The 21,593-nt window shown below is 44.2% G+C and overlaps 1 protein-coding gene and 1 pseudogene across 4 annotated transcripts in view; one reads left to right on the top strand and one right to left on the bottom strand.

The window, feature by feature from the left end:
- The window catches only part of HEATR1 (HEAT repeat containing 1), a 45,687-nt gene extending 24,488 nt beyond the window's left edge, over window positions 1-21,199 (bottom strand). For 3 of the 4 annotated variants that reach the window (XR_004324164.1, XM_032491918.1, XM_032491917.1), the window contains exons 1-20: window positions 21,066-21,199; window positions 20,662-20,822; window positions 19,873-20,089; window positions 17,999-18,140; window positions 16,453-16,554; window positions 15,880-16,020; window positions 14,892-15,103; window positions 14,605-14,738; window positions 13,390-13,492; window positions 12,407-12,517; window positions 11,916-12,033; window positions 8,742-8,849; window positions 6,265-6,360; window positions 5,748-5,836; window positions 4,386-4,597; window positions 3,955-4,076; window positions 3,176-3,367; window positions 1,505-1,688; window positions 1,227-1,363; window positions 325-517 (exon numbers count right to left, since the gene is read on the bottom strand). Coding sequence is in view for 3 of the 4 variants with exons in the window: in XM_032491918.1 (XP_032347809.1) it covers window positions 325-517; window positions 1,227-1,363; window positions 1,505-1,688; window positions 3,176-3,367; window positions 3,955-4,076; window positions 4,386-4,597; window positions 5,748-5,836; window positions 6,265-6,360; window positions 8,742-8,849; window positions 11,916-12,033; window positions 12,407-12,517; window positions 13,390-13,492; window positions 14,605-14,738; window positions 14,892-15,103; window positions 15,880-16,020; window positions 16,453-16,554; window positions 17,999-18,140; window positions 19,873-20,089; window positions 20,662-20,803 (2,755 nt within the window). In the remaining variant the exon portion in view is untranslated. Of the gene's footprint in view, window positions 1-324; window positions 518-1,226; window positions 1,364-1,504; window positions 1,689-3,175; window positions 3,368-3,954; window positions 4,077-4,385; window positions 4,598-5,747; window positions 5,837-6,264; window positions 6,361-8,741; window positions 8,850-11,915; window positions 12,034-12,406; window positions 12,518-13,389; window positions 13,493-14,604; window positions 14,739-14,891; window positions 15,104-15,879; window positions 16,021-16,452; window positions 16,555-17,998; window positions 18,141-19,872; window positions 20,090-20,661; window positions 20,823-21,065 lie in introns of those variants that run through there. The other variant, XM_032491916.1, reaches the window with a different exon arrangement.
- On the top strand, window positions 9,201-10,442 carry LOC102506100 (annotated as a pseudogene).
- Window positions 21,200-21,593: the final 394 nt, after the last annotated feature.

A 21,593-nucleotide genomic window follows, 5' to 3' on the forward strand; every position in this document is an offset into this window, starting at 1 on the left:
GGACACTGAGTTGTATTATGTGGTCTGGCTTCCCTAGATGGTCCCGCTCCTGCTGGAGCTGAGAACACGGACAGCTGGATACTGAAAGCCTGTGATCAGTCACCTGCCTTTTTTATTGTCTGTCTCAGTGAGTTTCTACAACTGACATTTAAAACCTAAAAACAAGCTTAGAAGTAACCAGAAACCACCTACACATACACACATACATGCATACACACACTCGTACAGAGACAGCACACTCAGTATTAATAAAAAAAAAAGAAATTCTCTAAACTACAACCGTCACACGGCGGTGACAGAAGGTGACGGCGCCACACGCAGTACCTGGCGACGACGCGGACGCCAGCTGGTGGCGGCACGGCGCCTCCTGAGAGGACAGCAGCACGCGGCCGACGTACAGGGCTTGGGTCTGCAGTGCAGCCGTCACTTTGCAGCTCAGCGGGTCTGCAAGGCTGGAGCCGTAGGTCCATAAAACAGAAAGGAACCTGAAGAACTGGGAAATGTCTTCCAGATGCACCTACATTAAAACAAAAAAGAGACAGTGAAGTTTAATTCTTACTCAAATTAAGTTGGTTCCAAATCCTCTTTCACTACTGTGTTAGCCACAGGAAACACGCCATTCATTGCAACGCTTTCCTTTGCTGAGTCACTCAGTTCCTCCACACTTGGCGTGTGAACTGGGAAGGACACAACACAAGGCAGAGACTGGCGTCCAGTGGACTCACTAGGACTCTGCACCCGAACACACCGGACAACAGCAGGAAAAGCGAGGTCACTACGCAGAAAAAGCGAGACAGCAGTGGCGTGGGGGAAGCCCCACTAAGAAAGTCCTCGAGGGACAGCACGAGCGACGTCAGGGTAAATGCCGCAGAGGGCAGGTAGGACCAGGACAGAGAACCGACCCCAGTCCTGGCCGACGGAGGGCGCGGCGCTGCGACCAAAGCTCTTAGCCGAGTGACTCCACATGTCCTAAACTGCTTCTCTGAGCATCAGTTTCCTGCCGGTGAGGGCAGGAGTCAACCCAACGGACGGGCCCGCTGTGACTAGCAAACGGCTGACCAGGCCCGACCGGCGTCAGGACTCAGCGCCGCTTCACAGGGCCTGCGTTTATCTTCACGCTCTCCACTGCTGAGAGTACTTTCACTGTCATTAAGAACTTCCCAGCTAAACTGATCCATGACACCTTCTTAAAGGGAAGAGCACGCCTGAAGAAGACGCGCCAGTACCTTTACAAAAAGCTTCATCAGGACGCGGAAGTGCGCGGCGTCGGCAGCACCGAGCACCACCTCGAAGAGCCCGAGCAGCAGGCGCAGGTAGCCTCGGCAGTCCTCCTGCAGCCGCTCGGGGTTCCACCAGGCGCCGCCTACGGGACGGGGAGGAAAGGAGACGCGGTGCGTGAGCCGCGGGGACACACGGCCGGGAGCCTTGCACTCAAGACAAGACAGCCATGAAGTCAGCAGTCGGTTCTCAGAACACCACCATCGAGGACCCCCAGCTCGCCTACCTTCAGGAAATGACTTAGGACGCTTGAGCGCGTGAATAAAATTTTTCAGTGAAAACACGAGTAAAACTGCGTCCTCCACGGCCATGCTCTGAGCAGCTCTAAGCTGTTCCACGTAATGTGCCCACAGCTCCAGGGGTATCCCTCTGTCCCTCATCAGCTCCGGATGCCACTCCGAGGGGATCTCCTGAAATGTTAAAAGGAGCAAAACCAGTGCACGTTTAACGGGGCCCTGAACATGGTTATACAGACAGACCAGCGGATGTACCACTGGGTCACGGGCAAAATTGTGTCCACACGTGCACTGAGGTGGGGAGAGGATTAACAGTTTTAATCAGATTCTTAACGAGGTCTAATCATCACTATTCTCGAGAAAAGACACAAACAAGTTAACTGTGGCTTGATTTTACCTATGTTTTCTTAAAACACCACCCCTGAAGACAAACCTTATTCATATAAATTATGCTGATCAAGTAAAAGGTGGAAATAAATAGGCATGTTTCTAAACAGAAAGATAAAGGGTGGGGTTTCCAGGAGATCGTTAACAGGACTGTTCTCACTGTACACTCGCATTGCTAATCTGAAGAGGGCCCAGGGTGAGAGCCCCAACCCTGCAGATGATTCCAAACAAGAAGCAAGACGTTCAGGTGTTTAGAAATCATACTACAAACGCCAGGAGGTAGCATGGGAAACGGGGCAGGAAAATGACAGACCAACTCCGTAAAGGTGAGTGCAGAGCAGTGACCTGGAAGTAAAACGATCCAAAGCCAGACCCCTAAGACAGTCTCTGGTGAGGGGTTTCCTGGCTCGTGTGCTGCAACAGCCGGGAAGATGCTCGAGCCTCTCAGGAAGCCTGTCGTACGTAAAGCGACCCGCTGTCCGCGCACACAAACAACCCCCAACGTGTCCGCACTGCAATGCCGAGACCAAAGACAGCCCGGCTCACACTGTCACAGAGATACAGAGAAGCTCAGAGGGGCCCATCTGGGCTACTTTTTAAATATGAAGAGTCACATCAATTTAGCTGACAACGGCTATGACCAGAACTTACAAAATCCTGAGGGCACATGTGAATGTGAACAAGATGTGATCAGTTTAGCAGCCCCCATATCAAGGACCCCTCTGAATTCTGGAGGGCGTACAAAAACAAAACACTACTATATGGCAGATACTAGAAGAAACCATCGACAACCTCAAGGTGTGGTATCAGATAAAAGTATCAACACACGACACACGTGCCTTGGCAGTACTGTCAGAGACAACAGCAGGCTGGCGAAGCCCAAGTCTGTGTGATACTAAAGTAACACAAAAGATCTATCCTCGTAAACAAAAGAATGGAACAGTACTTTGTTCAGTACAAACACATCCAGCGAGCGCCTCACCCCAGAGGCAGCTGAGTACAGCTCGGATCATCACCCAGTGAGGATGGTTCGGGGAGAGTCAGCCATCAGACACAGAACACCGCAACCCTGAAAGTCCGCGGTTCAGGGACACTTTCTGCAAAAGGGAGAGAGCACTAACTCCCTGTCTGCTGCCGCCCAAGCTGCCTCACCCCTCACCCCTAGGATCCTAAGACGCAGCACCTCGGCCTCCGATTTTCAGTTCTGCTGCGACCCACAGGCCAGGCTGTCACTCTGCTCCACGCTCAGCCTCCCAGACTCTGCAGCTCCTTACCACTGTAGTAATGACACCTTCCAGCTGCTTTATTTTTTTCTGTAACAAACTGAAGACTCTTGTCGCAAATGGAAAGTGAGTTTCTTTTAAGGATGAACAGCAAGAAACAAGCACAGCCAGGACCACGTGGAAGGTCACTTTCTGCTTCGGGCTACAGGGCTCCTTTTCTCCAATGCTTATTAAATCCTCCACCTCGGGAAATAAACATACTCCGTTATTGGTAGCTCTCGGTTTGCACATAAACAATTTTCTCTACTTCTGCTTCTCTAGGTATCCTGTATCTCATGTTTAGAGTGAGATGATAAATATAAAGTCTTAAAAAAGTAGTAAGCCTTGATTTCTGAGTAATTATAAAAATAAATAATTTCAGAAATTAACAGTGAACATCACTGTACTTGCCAACTAGATGTTTTTACATCTAATACCTCTGAAAGGTTTATTTAGTAAAGGGAAAGAAAATTTCACCTCTTTTAGATTGTTATTTTAACAAACAAATGTGACTTTACCATTTTAAACGAGGAAAAAACGGTTAAAAAGTACATGATATTGGAGTCCTTCTCCAATATACAACCACAATGAAATAAATGATACAAAATGTTACGAATTTTAGATGATCTGCAAAATATACTAAATAACATTATATATTTTTAAAACAAAACAACATACTCAAGAATGGAAAAGTTATTTAAAAAAAGGCTTTAGTAAAGCAGACACTGAGAATCCAGGGAGACGGGGAGAAGGAAGTCCAGGGGGTGGCGTGGACTTGGCTGCACACCCACCATCTTTAACATGGAAGAGGGGTCCCCTGACTTTATGTTGTCAGCCAGCAACTCAATCATCTTCTGATTTGCTGCACCAATTAGTTCTCCTGGCTTTGTGCTTTTAATCACATTTTCAAGAGCTGTTTAAAAAAAAAAAAAAAGACTTGAACACCAGAGGGCACTTACGTCACCAACACTCACCTAAAGATCACACAGAGCAAGGAATTCAGGCAAAAGGTTTACAATTTTCCTACGAAGGTCTGCTGTCTGTTTTTCCTTTCATCCAGTTCAGTGGGCCAGCTTCCTTTTCACTATGTCCTTTTCATCTTAGCAAAAATTTTAAACAGTCTTGCTAGCATGTAACAGTTACAGCCAAGTTTTACCTGCACTTATCTTTTTTTTTTTTGGGCACCTGTTCACCTTTTCTAAAAAACAACTGCATTTCTTACCTTCTCTCCAGCCCCTTAATACAGGGTGCAAAGAGCAAATTCCTGACTTCGACAAATAGACCGCCATTTTCACCTCAGGGGACTCCGCATCGTCACTGGCGATGACCATAAACGGCAGCAGATGCACCACCACCTGATCTGACAGCTGACCATTCCCTCTCAGGACCTCTTCTCTAGTCAGTATGCCTGCTGCTATCTCGAGTACCTTGTACCTAAAAGATACGGAAGCACAATTCAGTTGAGAGACACATTAGAGACTTGAGTTCAGCAAAGAATCATCCTGGTCTCTTTACCAAACCCATTACTCACAAATACCAAGACATCACTTAAAATCCATGCTAAGGGGAAAGGATATAGCTCAGTGATAGAGCGTGTGCTTGGCATGCATGAGGTCCTGGGTTCAGTCCCCAGTATCTCCATTAAACCAACCAACCTAATCCACCCCCTCCTCCGCCCAAATCCATGCATAAAGGAATTATTTGGGACAATAATCTTTTTTTTTTAATTGGAGTACAGTCAGTTACGACGTGTCAATTTCTGGTGTACAGCACAATGTCCTAGTCATACATAGCATATATTTGTTTTCACATTATTTTCCATTAAAGGTTATCACAAGATATTGAACATAGTTCCCTGTGCTATACAGAACTTTTTTTAAAAATCTATTTTTATATATAGTGGCTAACATTTGCAAATCTCAAACTCCAAAATTTAATCCCTTCCCACCCCCTTTCCCCAGTAACCATAAGACTGTTTACTACATCTGCAAGTCTGGGACAGTAATCTTAAATGAACTCTGTCAAATCTTTTTTTTAAAGAAATCATTAGGTTAACTACAACGTTAAACATACTATTACACTATATGTCTCAAGTCCACTAGAAATCAGAGATTCACTTACAAGTCAAAAAATACTATCCGAGCACACACTGTGCGCTAAGAACTAAACAGGCTACAAAAACCTACGACACGCCCTCAGCTTCCGAGGAGCTCAGTCGTTTTTCCATGCAAAAGCCCTGGTGTCAAAATGAAATGACAGAAGCTCAGCAAATACTACAGGGGGAACCATGTACCTCTAAGCTCATTTTGTATTTGTTTAATATATTCCTATTTGTTGTTAATTATAAAGTAACATACTACACTCATAAAAAATCAAACACACAGAACTATGCAAAGTACAAAACTAAAGCTCCTTACCACCCTACTTCCCAGATCTCAGCAACACGTCACACATTATACTTCTCTTTCCGCTGCATTAAGGAAAGTCTCAAACACAGAGAACAGTGCGTGAACCCAAGCAAACCCAAATACAAGTGAGCTTGATACAAGAATCTCACCCATGTATCGTGTAAGTGAATACGTACCATCCCCTATTTTTTGAAAGTTCTGCCCTTCGAAAAAGATTCAGAAGATTTGAAACTGTCACTTCTGAACTGAAGTGTTGTTTGAAAACCTAGAGGAAAAAAAAAACCATAAATAATTTTTACTTGCTTCAAATACATACGGTGCTTGTTAAACAAAACTTAAGAAGTTATGAATTATGAAGAATGTATCTCCCAAGAACCCTAGTATCATCTAAGTTTGAGAGTGACTTCTCAAAAGTGGCGTTCATGGGCCAATTTTCCACGACCCCCAGGAATTCACTCTTAATAAAAATTCAGTGTACTTTTCCTTCTTGAAAGAATTTCCAAATGCATAAAACTGTGCAGTCCAATTACTCCCATGAGCTCTCCCCAACCAGGCTTAAGTCTGTGCTCTCAGGAGAACAAACTTCCCACAGGAGAATAATTTCCCCATACGTTCCTGCCAAGAGCAGAGCATCATGTGAGAAAGGGTAAGAAAACACAGACAAAACGTGCATTTCAAAACGAGGTCACTCACCTCAAAAGCGTTCACAGCTGACAAGACAACATCTATACTCTCATCGCCTAATCGGGTTAAAACAGCTTCTTTTATGAAAGACTCGTCAATACTCTCCTGAGCAACAGAAAAAAAAATGTTTAGTTGTCCCTGAAACCTCTCGAGACGTGACCCTAGAGAGGAAGCGGGAACACCCCAGAACACCCATCAAGGGGCACAGGCTCGCGGCCCCGGGTGCAAAGGCAGAGCTAAGCACACCTGAGTGAACCAGGCAATCTCAGAAGGTCCCTGTAGATGAGAAGTTGGTACAAACTCTCCCCAGTTTCCACTGAAGATATAGTAAGATATAATGGAAATGCCAAATGTAGCTTCCGCACTGAAGAGTTCATCGTGCTGAAACAAGAGCCTAGGTACTGGGAGCGCACTGACTAAAGAACCAGACTGCCCAGGTCTCAATCCCGGCTCCACCACCGCCTGGCCGTGTGACCTTGAGCAAGCTGCTTACCCTTTCCAGGCCTCCCCGTTCTCATCTACGAAACAAGGCTACTGAGAGCGCCTACGTCAAAGGGCCGTTACAGGATTAAATAATACAAGTCCGTGCCTTAAATAGAGTAAGCACTGCTAAAAGCTAGCTACGAACTTTCAAGATTTTTACAAGGACAGGGACATGCACTGAGAAGCCAGTCTGCCAAAAAAAAAAAAAAAATCCTATTTTTAAGTAACAAAAGACAATAAAGCATACGATCGTGCACCATAACAGGAAAATAAGACTAACCAAACCGAATCTCTCTCTATCCACAGATGGGGAGAGAGAAAAAAAAGTAACCCTACAAAAAAAAATGTGCATCAGAAGGTTGGGAGACAAGAAGTAAAACCCCTAGAATTTGCAAAACTGAAGTCAAAGCTTCATGTATCAAATGCCAGAATTCCCCCAAAAGCCAACAAAAACAGCCCAGTCTGGGTTCTAGAAGAGAAGAGAGCCTACGTCCTGCCACTGACGCAGAAGGGGAAGGAAGTCGAAGCACGCAAAGACAGACGCCGACTGCAGCCACAGCACGTAGCCTGTGAAGCTGAATGTCTGCATTGCGCTTCGTTGAAAAACTAACACATCCGGAGGTCAGGGGAGGCCAGGATCAAAAAAAGGAAGGCTGAGAAGGGCTTCCAGACTCAGAGATTCCAGGACAACCTTTTAATTCTAGACACTAAAATCTCCCTATTAAAACAAAGAGCAGTATTCACTGAGTTTAATTATCAAACAAATCAATAAGACAAACTTATCAACCACTTTTAAAATTAAGTATAACCTAAAAATACAAAAGAACAAAAAAAATCTTTTTTACATTACAAGTCAAATATTAAAGACAGTAAAATTCAAACTGAGATGAATTTAACGTGGTAATTATAAGTAGCTGAAATTAAATCCTACACATAACATGCATGTGGTTTTAACTGCCAGGACACAAGTCTGGGGTTCGGTGCGTGCACACCTCTGTGTGCTGTGAGGAAACTAAGCTCTGCTACCGTGTTTCTCTGGCCCAGAAATTTGCCAAATTTGCAAAAGGCAGTACATGAGGTGATCTTAGAAACTACACAGATGAACAGTCCTATTTTAATTTTATTAAGAACAGTAAAATGTATATACAACTAGAACTTCAAACTCATGATACGAAGGGCTATGTAAAGTAGATGAATTAGATGAGCTACAAGGATACAATGTGCAGCACAGGAAATACAGTCAGTGTTTTAGAACCACCTTGCATGGAGTATAATCTACAAAAATGCCGAATTACTAAGCTGTACACTTGAAACTAACAAGTCGACCACCACTGAATTTTAAAAAGCCTATGTAAAAAACGAGTCCATGTGAAGGACGCTGAAGAAAAGCTTCAAGGAAGCAGCGTCAGTGGTGAGCGAACGCGGCAAAAAGTCTGCTTGAATGGCTGACGTTCGGAAAACACCGCTCTATGTGAATCACTGCGGAGCCTCTGTAAAACACCATGTTGGTACAAAGGCTTTGTCTACAAATTAAGCTATAGCTTCTGTACTTACTACTTGGAGCCACCAAAATTTTAAACTGTGACCAGCAGGGACTGAAATCATAAACAGGGCTCCAAAAGCGATCGCTCTGATGTCCCCAAACAGGCTCACGTTAAATTTAAGACCATCAAATTCAAGTGTCAAAACTAGAAAATTCCGGTAACACGTGAACCTCTGTGAATTAATCTATGAATTCTAGCCTGAAAAACTCACCTACAGCTAAACTAACCACCCGTGACGGGGAAACACAGGAGAACAGCTGCCACCCGGGCACACACAGGTCACAGCGCTGGCTCCTGGCGTGCACAGCCCTGACTCTCCGTCCCGTGCACTCTCAGCCGCTTTATTGGGCTTATCTCTGTCATTAACACTGACTCTCGGTGGTAACTTCAGCTTCTTATTCTAGAATTACACTGTTCATCGTAAGGATAAGGACGTCAGAAAAGAACGCGGACACCAACCTGTGACGTTTCCATGATGTTTCTCAGATGATTAACGGCCAGAAGTCTCACAGGAGCAAGCGGATGATTCAGACTGAGCATCAAGGAGGTATCAGAATCTGCTAAAAACTAGAGGATTCATCACAATTACCAAATGATTTCGCCATTAAATCTGAGCAACGTGCTATCAAAAAGGAAAACCAGAGGAGAGGAAACCACCCCAAGCTGCCCAACATGTTCAGTAACAACTGTCTGATTTCAGAGACCAAAAAGCAAAGCAAACCAAAGGTAAAAAGTTAAGCAAAATCTCTGCCTCCAGAACACAGTGTGAATTACAATGTTGTGATTTCGTGTATATTTGTGCCTTTAGGTTGAAAGCAGTGAAGTAATTCTGTATTCTTTATGTACATCTGATTCCAAGGTGAAAAACACCAAAGACAAATCTCTATATTAGCACCTAAATGAAAATATAAATTAAAAAAATGGATCGCTGACTGCAGTCTACAAGAGGCAGGCAGGTCGGGCGTGAGTCAAGGCCAGGCCAACAGCCCTGGGCCAGATCAAGCAGCAGCTGAGCTGAGCGCCACGCCACTAAGCCAAGGAAACCACCCCACCGAGTGGCCTCCTGGCCCCGAGCAGGTGCTGGCCTCAGCAGACAGGCGTTGGGGGGAGTGGAGGTGGAGGTCCCGCTGCCCCGAGGAATCACAGCTGATTATGGAAGGCTCTCACAAGAGTAACGCTTCAGAAACAGCACCTCAATCTGACTCAACAGTTCAGGGACCCCCTATTCCTTGTATTGCTCAACAACTTCATCAGCAAGTGACGAGTCTCAGGACTCATCCAACACACGGGCTCCGCACAGAAAGCCCACGGGATCCTAGCACGGCGCCCATCTGCAGAGATCTTTTCAAAGATCTAGCTTCTAAAGATATCTGGGGCAGGAAAGGAGAAGGAGAAAACCCTGGAGTTTCTGTAGTCACTTCCAGTCTGATCAGACTAGCACCGGACGGCACACTGCCACTGCCCCTAGTGGAGCCTTATAGCTGGCCAGCCCAGGCAGACAGGGTCCAGGGGCTTCACATGCCTACCACGACAAACTCAGAGGGTCCCCAGCAAGGCACAACGCTCCAGCAGACACAAGCCTCTGCTGGGCGGTAATACTTGTGCGCAGCAACCAGGCAGCTGCACAAACCACGCCGGGAGCTACGCAGACACACCTTCAGCCACTTGCTACCACAAACTGCGGTGATGACATCTCCTGCGCCCTTACATCTCAGACAACTCCGACCGAGGGCCCCCAAGGAAAGGAGAAATAAGACTGATGAAAAACACAGAAGCTGCTCAAGAACGCCACAGAGAGAAGAAAGAGTGTGTGAAATGCCTGGAAAACCGAGCTGCAGTCCTGGAAAATCAAAGTAAAACTCTAACAGAAAAGTTAAAAACTCTGAAGGATCTTTATTCTAATAAAAGTGCTTGATTCTTAAAGAAAATACTTCTGCAGACTTGCCTAAAAAGTAGATGGGTTTCTTTTCTTTTTGATGGAGCTTTATAAATTAAAAGGTCAACAATGAAGCTTTTTATTTAGGCTTTTGCAACTCAAAAATATCTTAGGCAAGAGATCTGGTGACAGAGGATAAAGCAGAAAATGACCTCAAGGAAGTTACTGGCACAACTGGAAGCTCTGTAAAAATTAAACCTACTCAAGAAGAAATGAACATTCACCAGCTCCCACCAATAGATTCTAAACTACAAGCAGAAAAGCTGACACATAACTAAATATATAAATTATGTGCTCTGATTATGTACACTTGTTCTACTGTCGGATCTTAAATGGGTGTTTAAAAGCTTGTTTTTTGGACTTGAGAGGGTTCTGAGATGGGGTTAATCATGTTTGAGGCCTTGTCCTAAAAGGCATCTAAGGTGCATGAATGGAGTGTGGTGACTGTAACAGTTTTTATCAGAATGCAGAGAATTGTTTAAAAGTCTGATGCTTTTAGTTTGTTTTTTTGGTTACTCTGGGAATGGTGATTTTCTACAAATATTTAATAAATTGTTTTTTGATTCTCTACTCCAACTGCAGTTGAATATACACTACTTATTTTGTTGTGCTTTACCAGAATGGAATGCTTACAGGCCCTTAAGATATTAGAGGATTTAAAAATCTTTCTGAAGATGCAGACCAAGGTTTTTCAAGAAGATTTTATAATCAATTTAATGCAAGGTTTATCAGATTCTAAAACAGTAGCATTATTAAGGCAATTTTATGTTAGAGACTGTTTTGTAATGTACCAAATGGTACATATGTAAGAAAAGTGACTGTCAATATATTTTTATAGCTAATCTTTATAAATTCTGAAGTTGTTTTTAATTATTATTTTAAATGTTTATATAGGTTGTTAGTTTAGAAAAAGTATTTCACACCTCAAAGCATCATTTTTGTATTATGAGAAGTTTACAGATTGGCTGGTATTTCAACTGTAAGTTTTGTATGCAGTTTACCCAGAGTTCAAAACCGCTGGTCAGCATACCCGGGTTTAAACCTCTGAGTCCCAGTTTGTACATACTCTGAGACCGTCCCGCCAACTCCTGTGCGCTTCTTAGACAACACGTGCTGCACTGTTGGCTATGACATCGAGGACATTTGATAAAGTTTTTAAAAACTGATCACTGAAGAGAGAATGCAATTCATCTGAATGATACAACAGTGACACTCAGATTAGTGACAACTTAGGTTATTTATGTATTTCGACTAAGAAGGAAGTCCATCAACCTACAATTTGGGAATGAAATACCAATAAAGATCAAAGTCTAATTACAGATGAGAAAAGCCAAAATAATTATACTTTTCTTCATAATATTTATTTTCCAGGCTAATTATAAGAACTACTTAAACATCTAACTTTTAGTATAAAGACTTAGGGTGAATTACCAGAAAATCCCTGAAGTTCTAACATAACACTTTTCCTAAGTATGACATGCATAGTTATTTAAAAAATTAATTGTACCCTTCTCCAGTTATCTAATTCCTGCCTCAGAGTCTTACTTCAGGTAACTAGGCAAACCTGTATAAAACCTTCTCTCTCCATGAAACTTTCCAAAGAGAGGACTGAGGTTGCAAACTTCCTTCCTGGGCTCTTCACGCGACCACATCCGTGTGGCACCCGTAAGTGTCATAAACCCCCAAGACAAAGCTACCTGGTACTTTCCTCCGCTTGTAGAAAGGGAGATAAACTGGTGGAAAAGCTCCTGCTTCTTCACGTCTGTGACCTCCTTTAGGTGTTCCTCTAACACAGCATCTAATGTTCTGGGGTACCTGGGATGAAATCAAAGGGTTAGTTTGTTATTCCTAATAAAGGTATTAACCACACACGCTGTATGTGCATAAAGGAGAAATAAAACTTTTCAAACTACTGAGACTGAAGCAAATTTGGACAAATGGAGTATGCAAACTGATCCTGATCAATTATCACCACTGCTTCAACACCAGAAGGTCTCTCTGTAAAAAATCATACGCTCATAGTCCCCACACCACCCCTATTTCCTCTCGCATTTCCGGCACAGTGAGACCCTGAAACTGTCCCTCCTGAAAGGAAGCAAAGAGCAGGCTTCGTGCAGTCCAGTCCCTGTATTAAGCTGCGACCTGAGAACCATCTCTTCACAAACAAGAAGCCACACACGCAACCCACCTGCTTTCTAGAAGTCTGATAAGTGGAAGAAACTGTTCGTTAAGCAGAGAGACTTTATCAGGATGGATTTCTTCCTGTGAGCTGTACGAAATATACTCTTCAAAAAGGAGGCTGCAAAACAAAGCAAATGCCAGCAGACACGAGAGTTACTACTTACTGAACACTTACTATGTTCTAAGGACTCTGGAAAACATCACCTCTGTCAGACCTCCACGCGGCAGAGAGCAGACCTAGTTCACAGATACACAAAGCCGGGGCTAAGAAGCCTGACGGAGCCCGAGGTCGAAGGGAACGGCACCAAGAGCCAACGCCGGGCGCGCCCGGCTCCGCCCCAGGAAGTACAGCTGGGTCTGCAGCCCCAGGCGGACCCGAGCCCAAGCTCTCCACAGTCCTTCACCTACTTGGCTCGTGTAACCCACACGCCACCCGTGGGAGCCAGGGCACGAATGACACACACCAGCAGACAGGTGCCTGCCCCATGACACACCCCGGCAAAGCCAGACCCACGCAGCCTGACCTTCAGAACCACCCCCTCGTAGCCCGGGGGTGACAGAGGGCAGGCAGACCGACGTGAGACTGCACTGCCTACCTTCCTGCCCCCGTGTCAAGCAAGCAAGAAAACGGAGACGGTGCTGGCTTTACTTCACGCCAACACTCAATTACTACTACCCGCTGTGATGTGCTGTCTCAGGTATTTTGGTCCATTTATCAACAGGAAATTTTAAACAATCACAAATTACATGTAGAATAACCCAAATGTAGCTTCACTACTAACTTTCCATGATCACGTACAGGCACAAAAGACAGACGAGAGACATTACTTCTTTTTCTTCTGCCACAATTATTGGGCTAAGCACTTAGGATTAAACGAAATGACACGGACAAATTACATTACAAAGGGATACTGGAAATCTGTTAGCCAACCCTGAAAACTACACTTAGCCCCAGAAATACAAATCATAAACGTCAAAGCAGCAGCGTACCTGGCCAACAAGTGGTCCAAGCCGCTCTTCAGCGGTACACTGGAGAGCACGGCTTCCAAGAGTCGCCTGCAGGTTTGCCCATCCAGCTCTTCAGCTTCTTCTCCTTAGCACATAACAAGTTAAAATCAACTGGGTGAATTTTTGCATGCCTATGTTATTAGGTGTTATTACGTCATTAACCGCAGAAATAGCTTTAAAAACATACATACTGACCTCCAGCTTTTTACCTGTTTTCAAAAATGCAATTCACCCACTTAGTCATTTACATTTTTCACACCAATTCTGTATACAGTTCTCTCATTTATCCTTTATCTGAAACTCTCTATATTCTAAAAAAACAAATACTATCACGCCTCTCTCATTAATGAAACAGAAATTCAAAATATACAGTCTTCCCCAGGTCACACTGCAAGTGGTGAAGCTGGGACCTGATTCTACGTCTCAGCAAACCCCCTGTGAAAACAGGCCACACCTCCACCTCCCTACCTCCTCGCTGAGCCCAGAGCTGTCACCTCCTGGCCCAGATTTACGACTGAATGAATGTAAGCCCTGGCTGCACCACTCATCACCAACAGAACAAGAGAGATACACTTTCATTTGCATCAGCCATGTTTCTGAAACTCACATTTAAACTGAGGTGTGGTTACGCACACCTCATTTCCCAACAGACTAACGTAACTGTAGAGATGATGTGTGTCTTTCTTAGCCCAGCAGTAACAGGACCAAGAACTTCTTATCTTTCTGTATTTATTGAAGGATAAAAAACATAATGCAAATAATCACTCTAATTAACTTTTTGGCTTTTTATGCATGAGATTTTCTTGGTCTTAAATTCTCAATGACTAAAGAGATAAAAACTTTTTGGTAACTGGATATTCACTGTAATATAGCTCATTAAGTATCTGTATGAGAAGGTAAAATTTTACTCAGAAACATATTTTAATTGTTTTAAAAAGAATTCCAGTCTTATTCGAGACTGAAAACACACATTTAAAAAAAATACTAAGCATATCACTGACTTAACAAGGATCTCCCTTTGACCAACCTGCTCTCCACCCCAAATGTTTCTTACACGAGAAAAATAGTTAAATCACACAAAAACAACTGGAAAGCAGAAGCTCTAAGTATCTTAAAGATACTAACAAAGATGTGGTTCCTATTTTAAGAGAATCACATGAGAGCAAGTCTCTGGACAAGAAAAGTACACCCACACACCTGTGATGTGATGAATGATGGAAGTGACCAGGTGGGGAAGCATGTAGCGCAGGAGAGGGCCGACGTCGTGCGTCTCCGAGATCCTCTGGAGCAGCGTGACGAGGTCAGGAACGCTGCACAAGTGCGTAAATGGCCTGTGAAGCGGCAGCAACATAAGGTGTTGGCTTTACACGTGAGACAACAAATGGCAATTTTTAAAAATAGCATAAAACGTCCTACGAAAAAATCACTAAAAATAACTTCATCTTCCTCTAATTACTATCACTTCTCAATTCAGCTGTACGTACTTTTTCCCAAGGCTCTCTGGCTTCTGTCTCTGCAGGACCACTATCAAGCAACCCAGTCCATCCCTGACCAAAGAGGGAATTTTGGTCAAAGTTCTGATGATCTGTGAAGCCAGTGAGTTGACGAAGGTGTCTTCCATGGTCACTTTCACAGAAATCTGACATATTATCATGTACGTCGCAGCTCTGTAATCTGGTAAAGATGATTTCAATCCCTAAATATTTTTTAAAATGCAAGGAAAAATGATAAACTATGTTATTTTATTCTACTTTAAATGTTATTTTATTTTAACAAACCGGAAGTGTCATAAATTAGAGATTAACACAGCCTAACAGACACTGAGAGTCAACACCCCTCGGAAATGAAAAATCAAGGTGCTGCCCCCTTCTGAGCAGACATGGAAACCAGACAAGAGTCCTGGGTAACAGAAGGGTGACAGAAGGTCTCCCGAGTCCAACACCCACCACACACCCTAGCGGGAGCCAGGGAGTCCTCCTCTCCATGCGAACACCGCCTGCGTACGGGAGACTCGAACCAGAAACGAACCAGCGTCTGACTAGAGACGGTAATTCGGGGACACTGGTGGGAAGTTAAAGCAGTGCCTCCGAGGGGAACCTGGGAAGCTGAGCGGGGATGAGGCACTTGGGGAGAACCACGGAGCAGTAGGAGTCAACGCAAAAAGAACGATGAGAGAGCCTCTGCCCTGAAGAGATTCTCTCCTCCTCCTCTCTCCGGTGATGTAAAATGACTGCTAAGAAAATGAGTCTGGGAGGAGCTGGCAGGGCCAAATGCTTATTCTTAAGGGGCCCTAATTAAGATCCCACTCTTAAGTTTTTAAGACAAGTTATATTTTTACCTAAAAATTAAATCTCATCAGCCACCTGAAATAAACTGTCAAGGTAAAAACATTTATGTCGAAGTGAAATTTTCAAAAGCAGGAAAATCCCTTCAGGTACAAAATAATCTACTTTACACATAAGCCGGGCCAACCTTTTGAATGTATGGAAACAGCTTGGCAACTATGTTGTCTGATATGTCCTCGGCGGCCACCAGAGCTGACACCAGGGTAGAAGCATAGAAAGTTAAGAGCACCCTCAGCTGAGCTGAGCCCCCAGGGTGCGTGGCAAAAACCTGGAACACAAAGCACAAAACGCACTGAAGAGGGAAAGGCCGACCAGATGAAAGCACACACTCGTTTACAGCTCTCCTCACCTACTGCAGGCTGACAGCTGCGTTCTGACCACACGCAACATTAAATACACAAATTTAATGGTTCAATTAGATATGACAAGAATGAACCACCTTCCTGATGTTCTTAGGCTGTCTCCTTGTTTAAACAGTCAGTGGAAACACAATTTGGCAAGGAGAATAATTTTTGTAGAAAAACAGCTTTGGTCATGGAAGACTGATTAAACTGTTCATGATCCAAGACAGCAGATCACTCAACAAAAAGGACGTGTGCAAGGTACCACCGATATTAGAAAAGACCTTTGTATGTTTTTTCATTCAGACAAAGCAACCTTCTAATGGAATTATACATTCGTGAAAGAATACACTACTCACCTTCACAGATTTTGTCACCAGACTACAAATGAAATCCATGAACCCAAGATCCCTGTAGCAGTGGGTGGCCAAAGTTCCCTTAGCTAAGGGCACTCCAGATTGCTATGAGACAAAAAGAACCGACGATTACTCAGCACATTCATCAAGTCAGCATTATTTTTCAAGTACTGGCCAAAGTAGCAGCTTCACACTGCAGGTCATAAATACAAAAGAGTCCCCCCTTATAACTGGTGGCAGAGATGAGATTAACACATAAAACTGTGCAAACTTTAGAAATTCAGACAAGAAGGACCCACAGCGAGTGTGGAGGTTCCCAGGGGAAAGTGCTTGTGTGCTGCATTAGCTGTGTATTTAGATGTATCTGGGTTCTCTAGACTCTTAGTAACTCCACTGGTTAGACATGGTGTTTGAGCCAACGTGCCATGGCTCTGTCACTGCTTTACAGCATTACTAACAGAACCAGACGAGGAACCTGGCCAATTTATACCACTATTCCCACTGCCCAGCAGTGTGCATGGCAGGTGTCAGTACACGATACATTCTGAATCGGCCAGGGAAAGGCTAATCTAAGGTGAACTTTAACAGGTAGGTGGGGTTTGGAAACCTGAAACTACTGTGACTAGAACGGCAGGGTCTGTGTGTAGACTTGGGAAAAAATTAATTTGCGTGTTGTGAGCAGAGGGAACGCTGAGTAGTTTGATAAGAAGCTTTATCATGGGCTGGCTTCTCTTCCTCAACCTTCTTCGGTTCAAGTGCTTTACATCCAAACTCTTAAACTCTTCATCTAAATAAACTTCCATTCCTCTCTTTCTTCTCATTCCGATCATGGAACTCACTGCCATCACCCATAAAGGTAACTCCTTCACAGTCCCAGTCCGCTAGCCTGAACTCCATGCTCAACGTTCAGTACAATTCCTGCCCACAAGGTACACCTGCTTTCCTCTACCACGGCTGCAAACAAAGTGATACTGGCGAGTCTGCTGTCTTACAGAAAATCACGCTATCCCATCCCAGCCAGGCCCTTCCTATAAGGCAACCATCCTGTTCCTCACCTGTAAATTAATTCCTAGCATTTTCTTTACAACTTTATTAATTTCCTGAAGTCCTTCAAGTTGTCCTCATCCTTTTAATTTCTGTAAGTATTTTATGCTTTTCTTCACCTCCAACTTTTTTTTAAGCTTTTCAGTTCCAAAATGTAAAATGCCAGACAGCATGGTAAAGACAAGCTTTAGAATCAGATCTGGATTTTCACTCTAGAGTTACATGAACTTTGGCAAGTAACTTATTAATTCTGAGCCTGTCTTCATTTGTAAAAATGGTTTTGTGAGAATCCAAGATAATACAATATAAACTGCCTAGCCTGGTATCAGGTACTAAATAAAAGCCAGCTATCATTCTAAACAGTTTCACCTGGAAGTCAGAAAATAAAAGTGATGGAGGTAATACTTGACCACTCTCAGGAGTATGAACGATTTTACTTTCTCCAAATTATACTCATAATTAAGATTTGTAATGACTACAGATACATGTCATTCAACAACCATACCTTAACTGGCAACAACCAGAACCATTTGTGCTTTGAGTTAGTGATCTTTAGAAGCTGTATAACCCGCACAAATATTCTTGTCTCGTGGTATGGCAGGACGCAACCAATGAGGCTGTCTTGATTGTAAAGGTGGATATGGAACCTGGGGGAAAAAGAAAAAATTCGAACTGACACAAAAGTCCCAACCATTTATTTCCTTACACGCCCAAAACAACCACATAACTTAAACAACAGACATCCCAGCACTCTTCAACAGGCTTCTGCCAATTCTTATGCAGCAGTGTGTTTAAATATTCAGTATCAAAACTGACACCCATTCACTTCCTCTCAACTTCTTAAAAAAACTCTTATTACATCAACATAACTGTGGGATCACAGCAGTCAAATGGACAGAGAAGTAACGGGTCAGCGGGGCAGCAACGTCGGCTTCTCCCCCTGCCCTAGAGTCCACCTGCCACGGCGGAACTTCCTCAGTTTATCTAACTGCTACAACCCAAAACCTTAAAACTGAGTGAAACAGAAAATCATATTACTTTCTTTGAATACAGCCACATGTAATTTGTGAACTTCACAAAACTTTGTAAGGGTCCCTCCTCTCTAATAACACAGATTTGTTGATTCTGTCAGATCCATCAAATTCCTTCTAGCTTTTAGGATCTAGTGCAAATGCCTCCTTTCTCAAGATGCTTTTAATTCTCCCAGCTGAGCGATCTCTCATGTCTGCCTGAACTCTCCTAGCCTCTCACCTGTGCCTTTAGTGTGGTTCTATATACAGCTTTGGTGCCAGCCCAGATGTCACTTTCTCCATCAAGCTCTCTCCCCTCAACTACTTCAGGCAGCGCTAGGTGCCCAAAACTTTGTATACACCTTCACCGTGGCATTTATTTCAAAACAGTGAGAAAGGGCAGCCTATTCATCCTCGTATTGAACTTAAAATGTCTGCTAAACAAGCTTCATGAGTGAATAAACACAAAACCCAATGTAAAAAGTACTCCTTACACATTCATGATCTATTTGGGGGAGACCAGATGCTAGAAGATGGGGGGCGATATTAGATGTTTTTCGTCTGGTGAGTCTAATACTCGGATGATCAGACGACCCAAGTTAAATGTCTGTTTTCTCAATGACTCGCTTGCTTCCCATACCCCCAGGCCTCCAATTAATGAAGTGAAACCTTCCTACTTTTAAAATATACGTAAGGGAGAAAAGACAAAAACGTGTAAACTGCGATATACCGATGTGATTCAAATAAACGAGAAAATAAACTGAGTAAACTTCACTGAGACAGTTTCCAAGGTGGATGAAAGATCACATCCTTGGAAACAATCTTGTATCTCAGCTTACTAGTCGTGTGACTCAGGCAACTTAACCCCTTCACACCTCTGTCTTCTCAACTGTAAAACGGGGATGGGAGAAGCATCTCTCCACAAGCATGCTGTGAGCACTGAAATAATACACACAAAGGCCTGGTGTATAGACGTTCAACACGCGTTAGCTGTTGCTGTTTTTCAGTAAAGGTATTTTAGAGAACACCATCAGCCTCTTCCCAAATCACTGCTGTCGTTCTTTCGTCAAGGAAGACGTTTAATACTACCCTCTGCCCCAAATACGCAGCAGCCATTTGTAACGGCAAAGTGACGTGAGCTCCTGAGGACTGAGGTTAGACTATTTACTCAGAGCCTTCAGCAGCCCTGTTTTCACCATCAAAATAAATGAGTTCAGTATGAAAAGAGCTAATCTCACTCAACAGAAATGACATTAGCCTCTTACTATACCTAATTCTTCAACTTTAAATCGATAAATGTTCTCATTACTTAAAAAAAAAAAGATGAATGTTGTGACCCCATAATTATTTCCATAATTCCATTTGCTACCTGTGAATCAACCACTCCAGACACTTCTGTGCTGGCTTCAGCAGGAAGTAAGGCGACAAGTGAATAAGAAATAATTTAATGTTTTCGTCCAGCTGTTTGTTCACTGCTTTGGTCTGAACGCTGCGCTCCAAGGTTTTTGCTAGCTGACTGAACAGTGGTGCCTCAAACTGCTCAAAGGAAGGATCAATTCCAAGCAGCTCTTCCAGGCCAGTGCATCCTAGGAAAAGGCCAGCAGATTACTCACAATTCTTTGCAAGCAAACTCATCTATCTCACCCTTCTCTTACAGCTTTACTTACCCCTAAAAATCCCTGAATTTTTTTAGCATATATAATTGGTAACACAGCCCCAAACACAGTTTTCTAGTTTCCAGCATAGAAAATAAATCTCATCTCACCAACTAGGAGAATGGAAAGTACTTCCTAGCAGAAGGCCTTCCCCCTACCCTCCCCCCAATACAACACAATTTCAATACATAACTAGGCCAGCCCTGGGAAGACTCCTCCCCTACCCCGCCAGCCCTACCTCCCCAGCCCTCTTCGGCTGCTTTTCCTCTCCGTTTAGGTGACTTCCCTAACCTTGTTTCTTCGTCTGTGAAATTCAGATACTGCTATCTACATACATTTCAAGCTTGTAGCACGTCCTTGATTATCATTCTTTGTCTTAACAAGGTAAGTCAAATCAGAGAATTAGAAACCCCTGAGGAGGGCAGTCAGAGAAGAAAAAGAACATACGGCAACATCCAGGAAACGCACGCTTCGCAGTTTTCCTAGGTTCAAGGGTAGCTCACCAATGGCAAAGGCGGTGTCCCTGTCGATGGTGGCCGCTTCCTTGGGGTCGAACAACAAAGAGGCAACTTCATCCCGAGACAAGAGGCTGGGATCACTCTGGGGGAGGGCGAGCCGTTGCAGCTGCTGGGCTAAGGACGTCATCCTCCAGGCCGGCGGATTTCTAAAAACACGGGCGAAGAAACGCAGCCACCGTGAGAAGCCGCTACAGGACGAGAAGCCGGTCTGACCGCAAGCGGCAAAGGCCTCCGGTCGGAGCAAGTGCCCCAGCGCTCAGCGCGGCCGCGCACACGCCGCCGGCGGCCCCGCAGGAGCCTACGCGCCAGCGCCGACTCCGCGGAGACTCGAGAGCCCGCGGACACCCTACCCTCCCGCGTATGCCGCCCGACCCACGGCTCCTGCTCACCCGGAGCTCGACTTCGGGCAGGACTCAGACGCCAGCGACTCTCCACAGCGGATCCCACATGCTACCAATTAGCCCAACTCTCGCCCGGAAGTCTAGTGCACGCCTCAGGCGAGCTTCCGGTTTGAGGCACTACGGCAAGGGAAGAGGTACAAGCTTACCGGAAACGCGAAACGACGACTCCGCCTCCCGGAGGCGAAGCCCCGCCCCTGCGCAGAGCCAGGCCTCAGGTCCGGGGTCGGGGTTCCTTCTCCGCTGGTACTGACCGTCTGTTCCCGGCTCGTGGCTGGAATTTGCTTCTTTTTCTTCTTCTTCTTCTTTTTTTTTTTTTGCTGTTGGGTTGTTTTTGCTTTCGGGGTTTTCCGGTGGGGTTTTTTGCCTTTGTTATTTTTCTTTTTCCTTTTTTTTTTTTTTTAAATTTCTCCTTCCTCTTTTTTTTTTTTTTTTTTTTTTTTTTTTTTTTTTTTGGAGGTTTTAAGGATCTGTAGCCAAAGTCACTCATTCAACATGCACTTAGCCAGCTTTTATTGG

This window comes from Camelus ferus, chromosome 11, assembly GCF_009834535.1.
Source record: "Camelus ferus isolate YT-003-E chromosome 11, BCGSAC_Cfer_1.0, whole genome shotgun sequence".
Lineage (NCBI taxonomy): Eukaryota > Metazoa > Chordata > Mammalia > Artiodactyla > Camelidae > Camelus > Camelus ferus.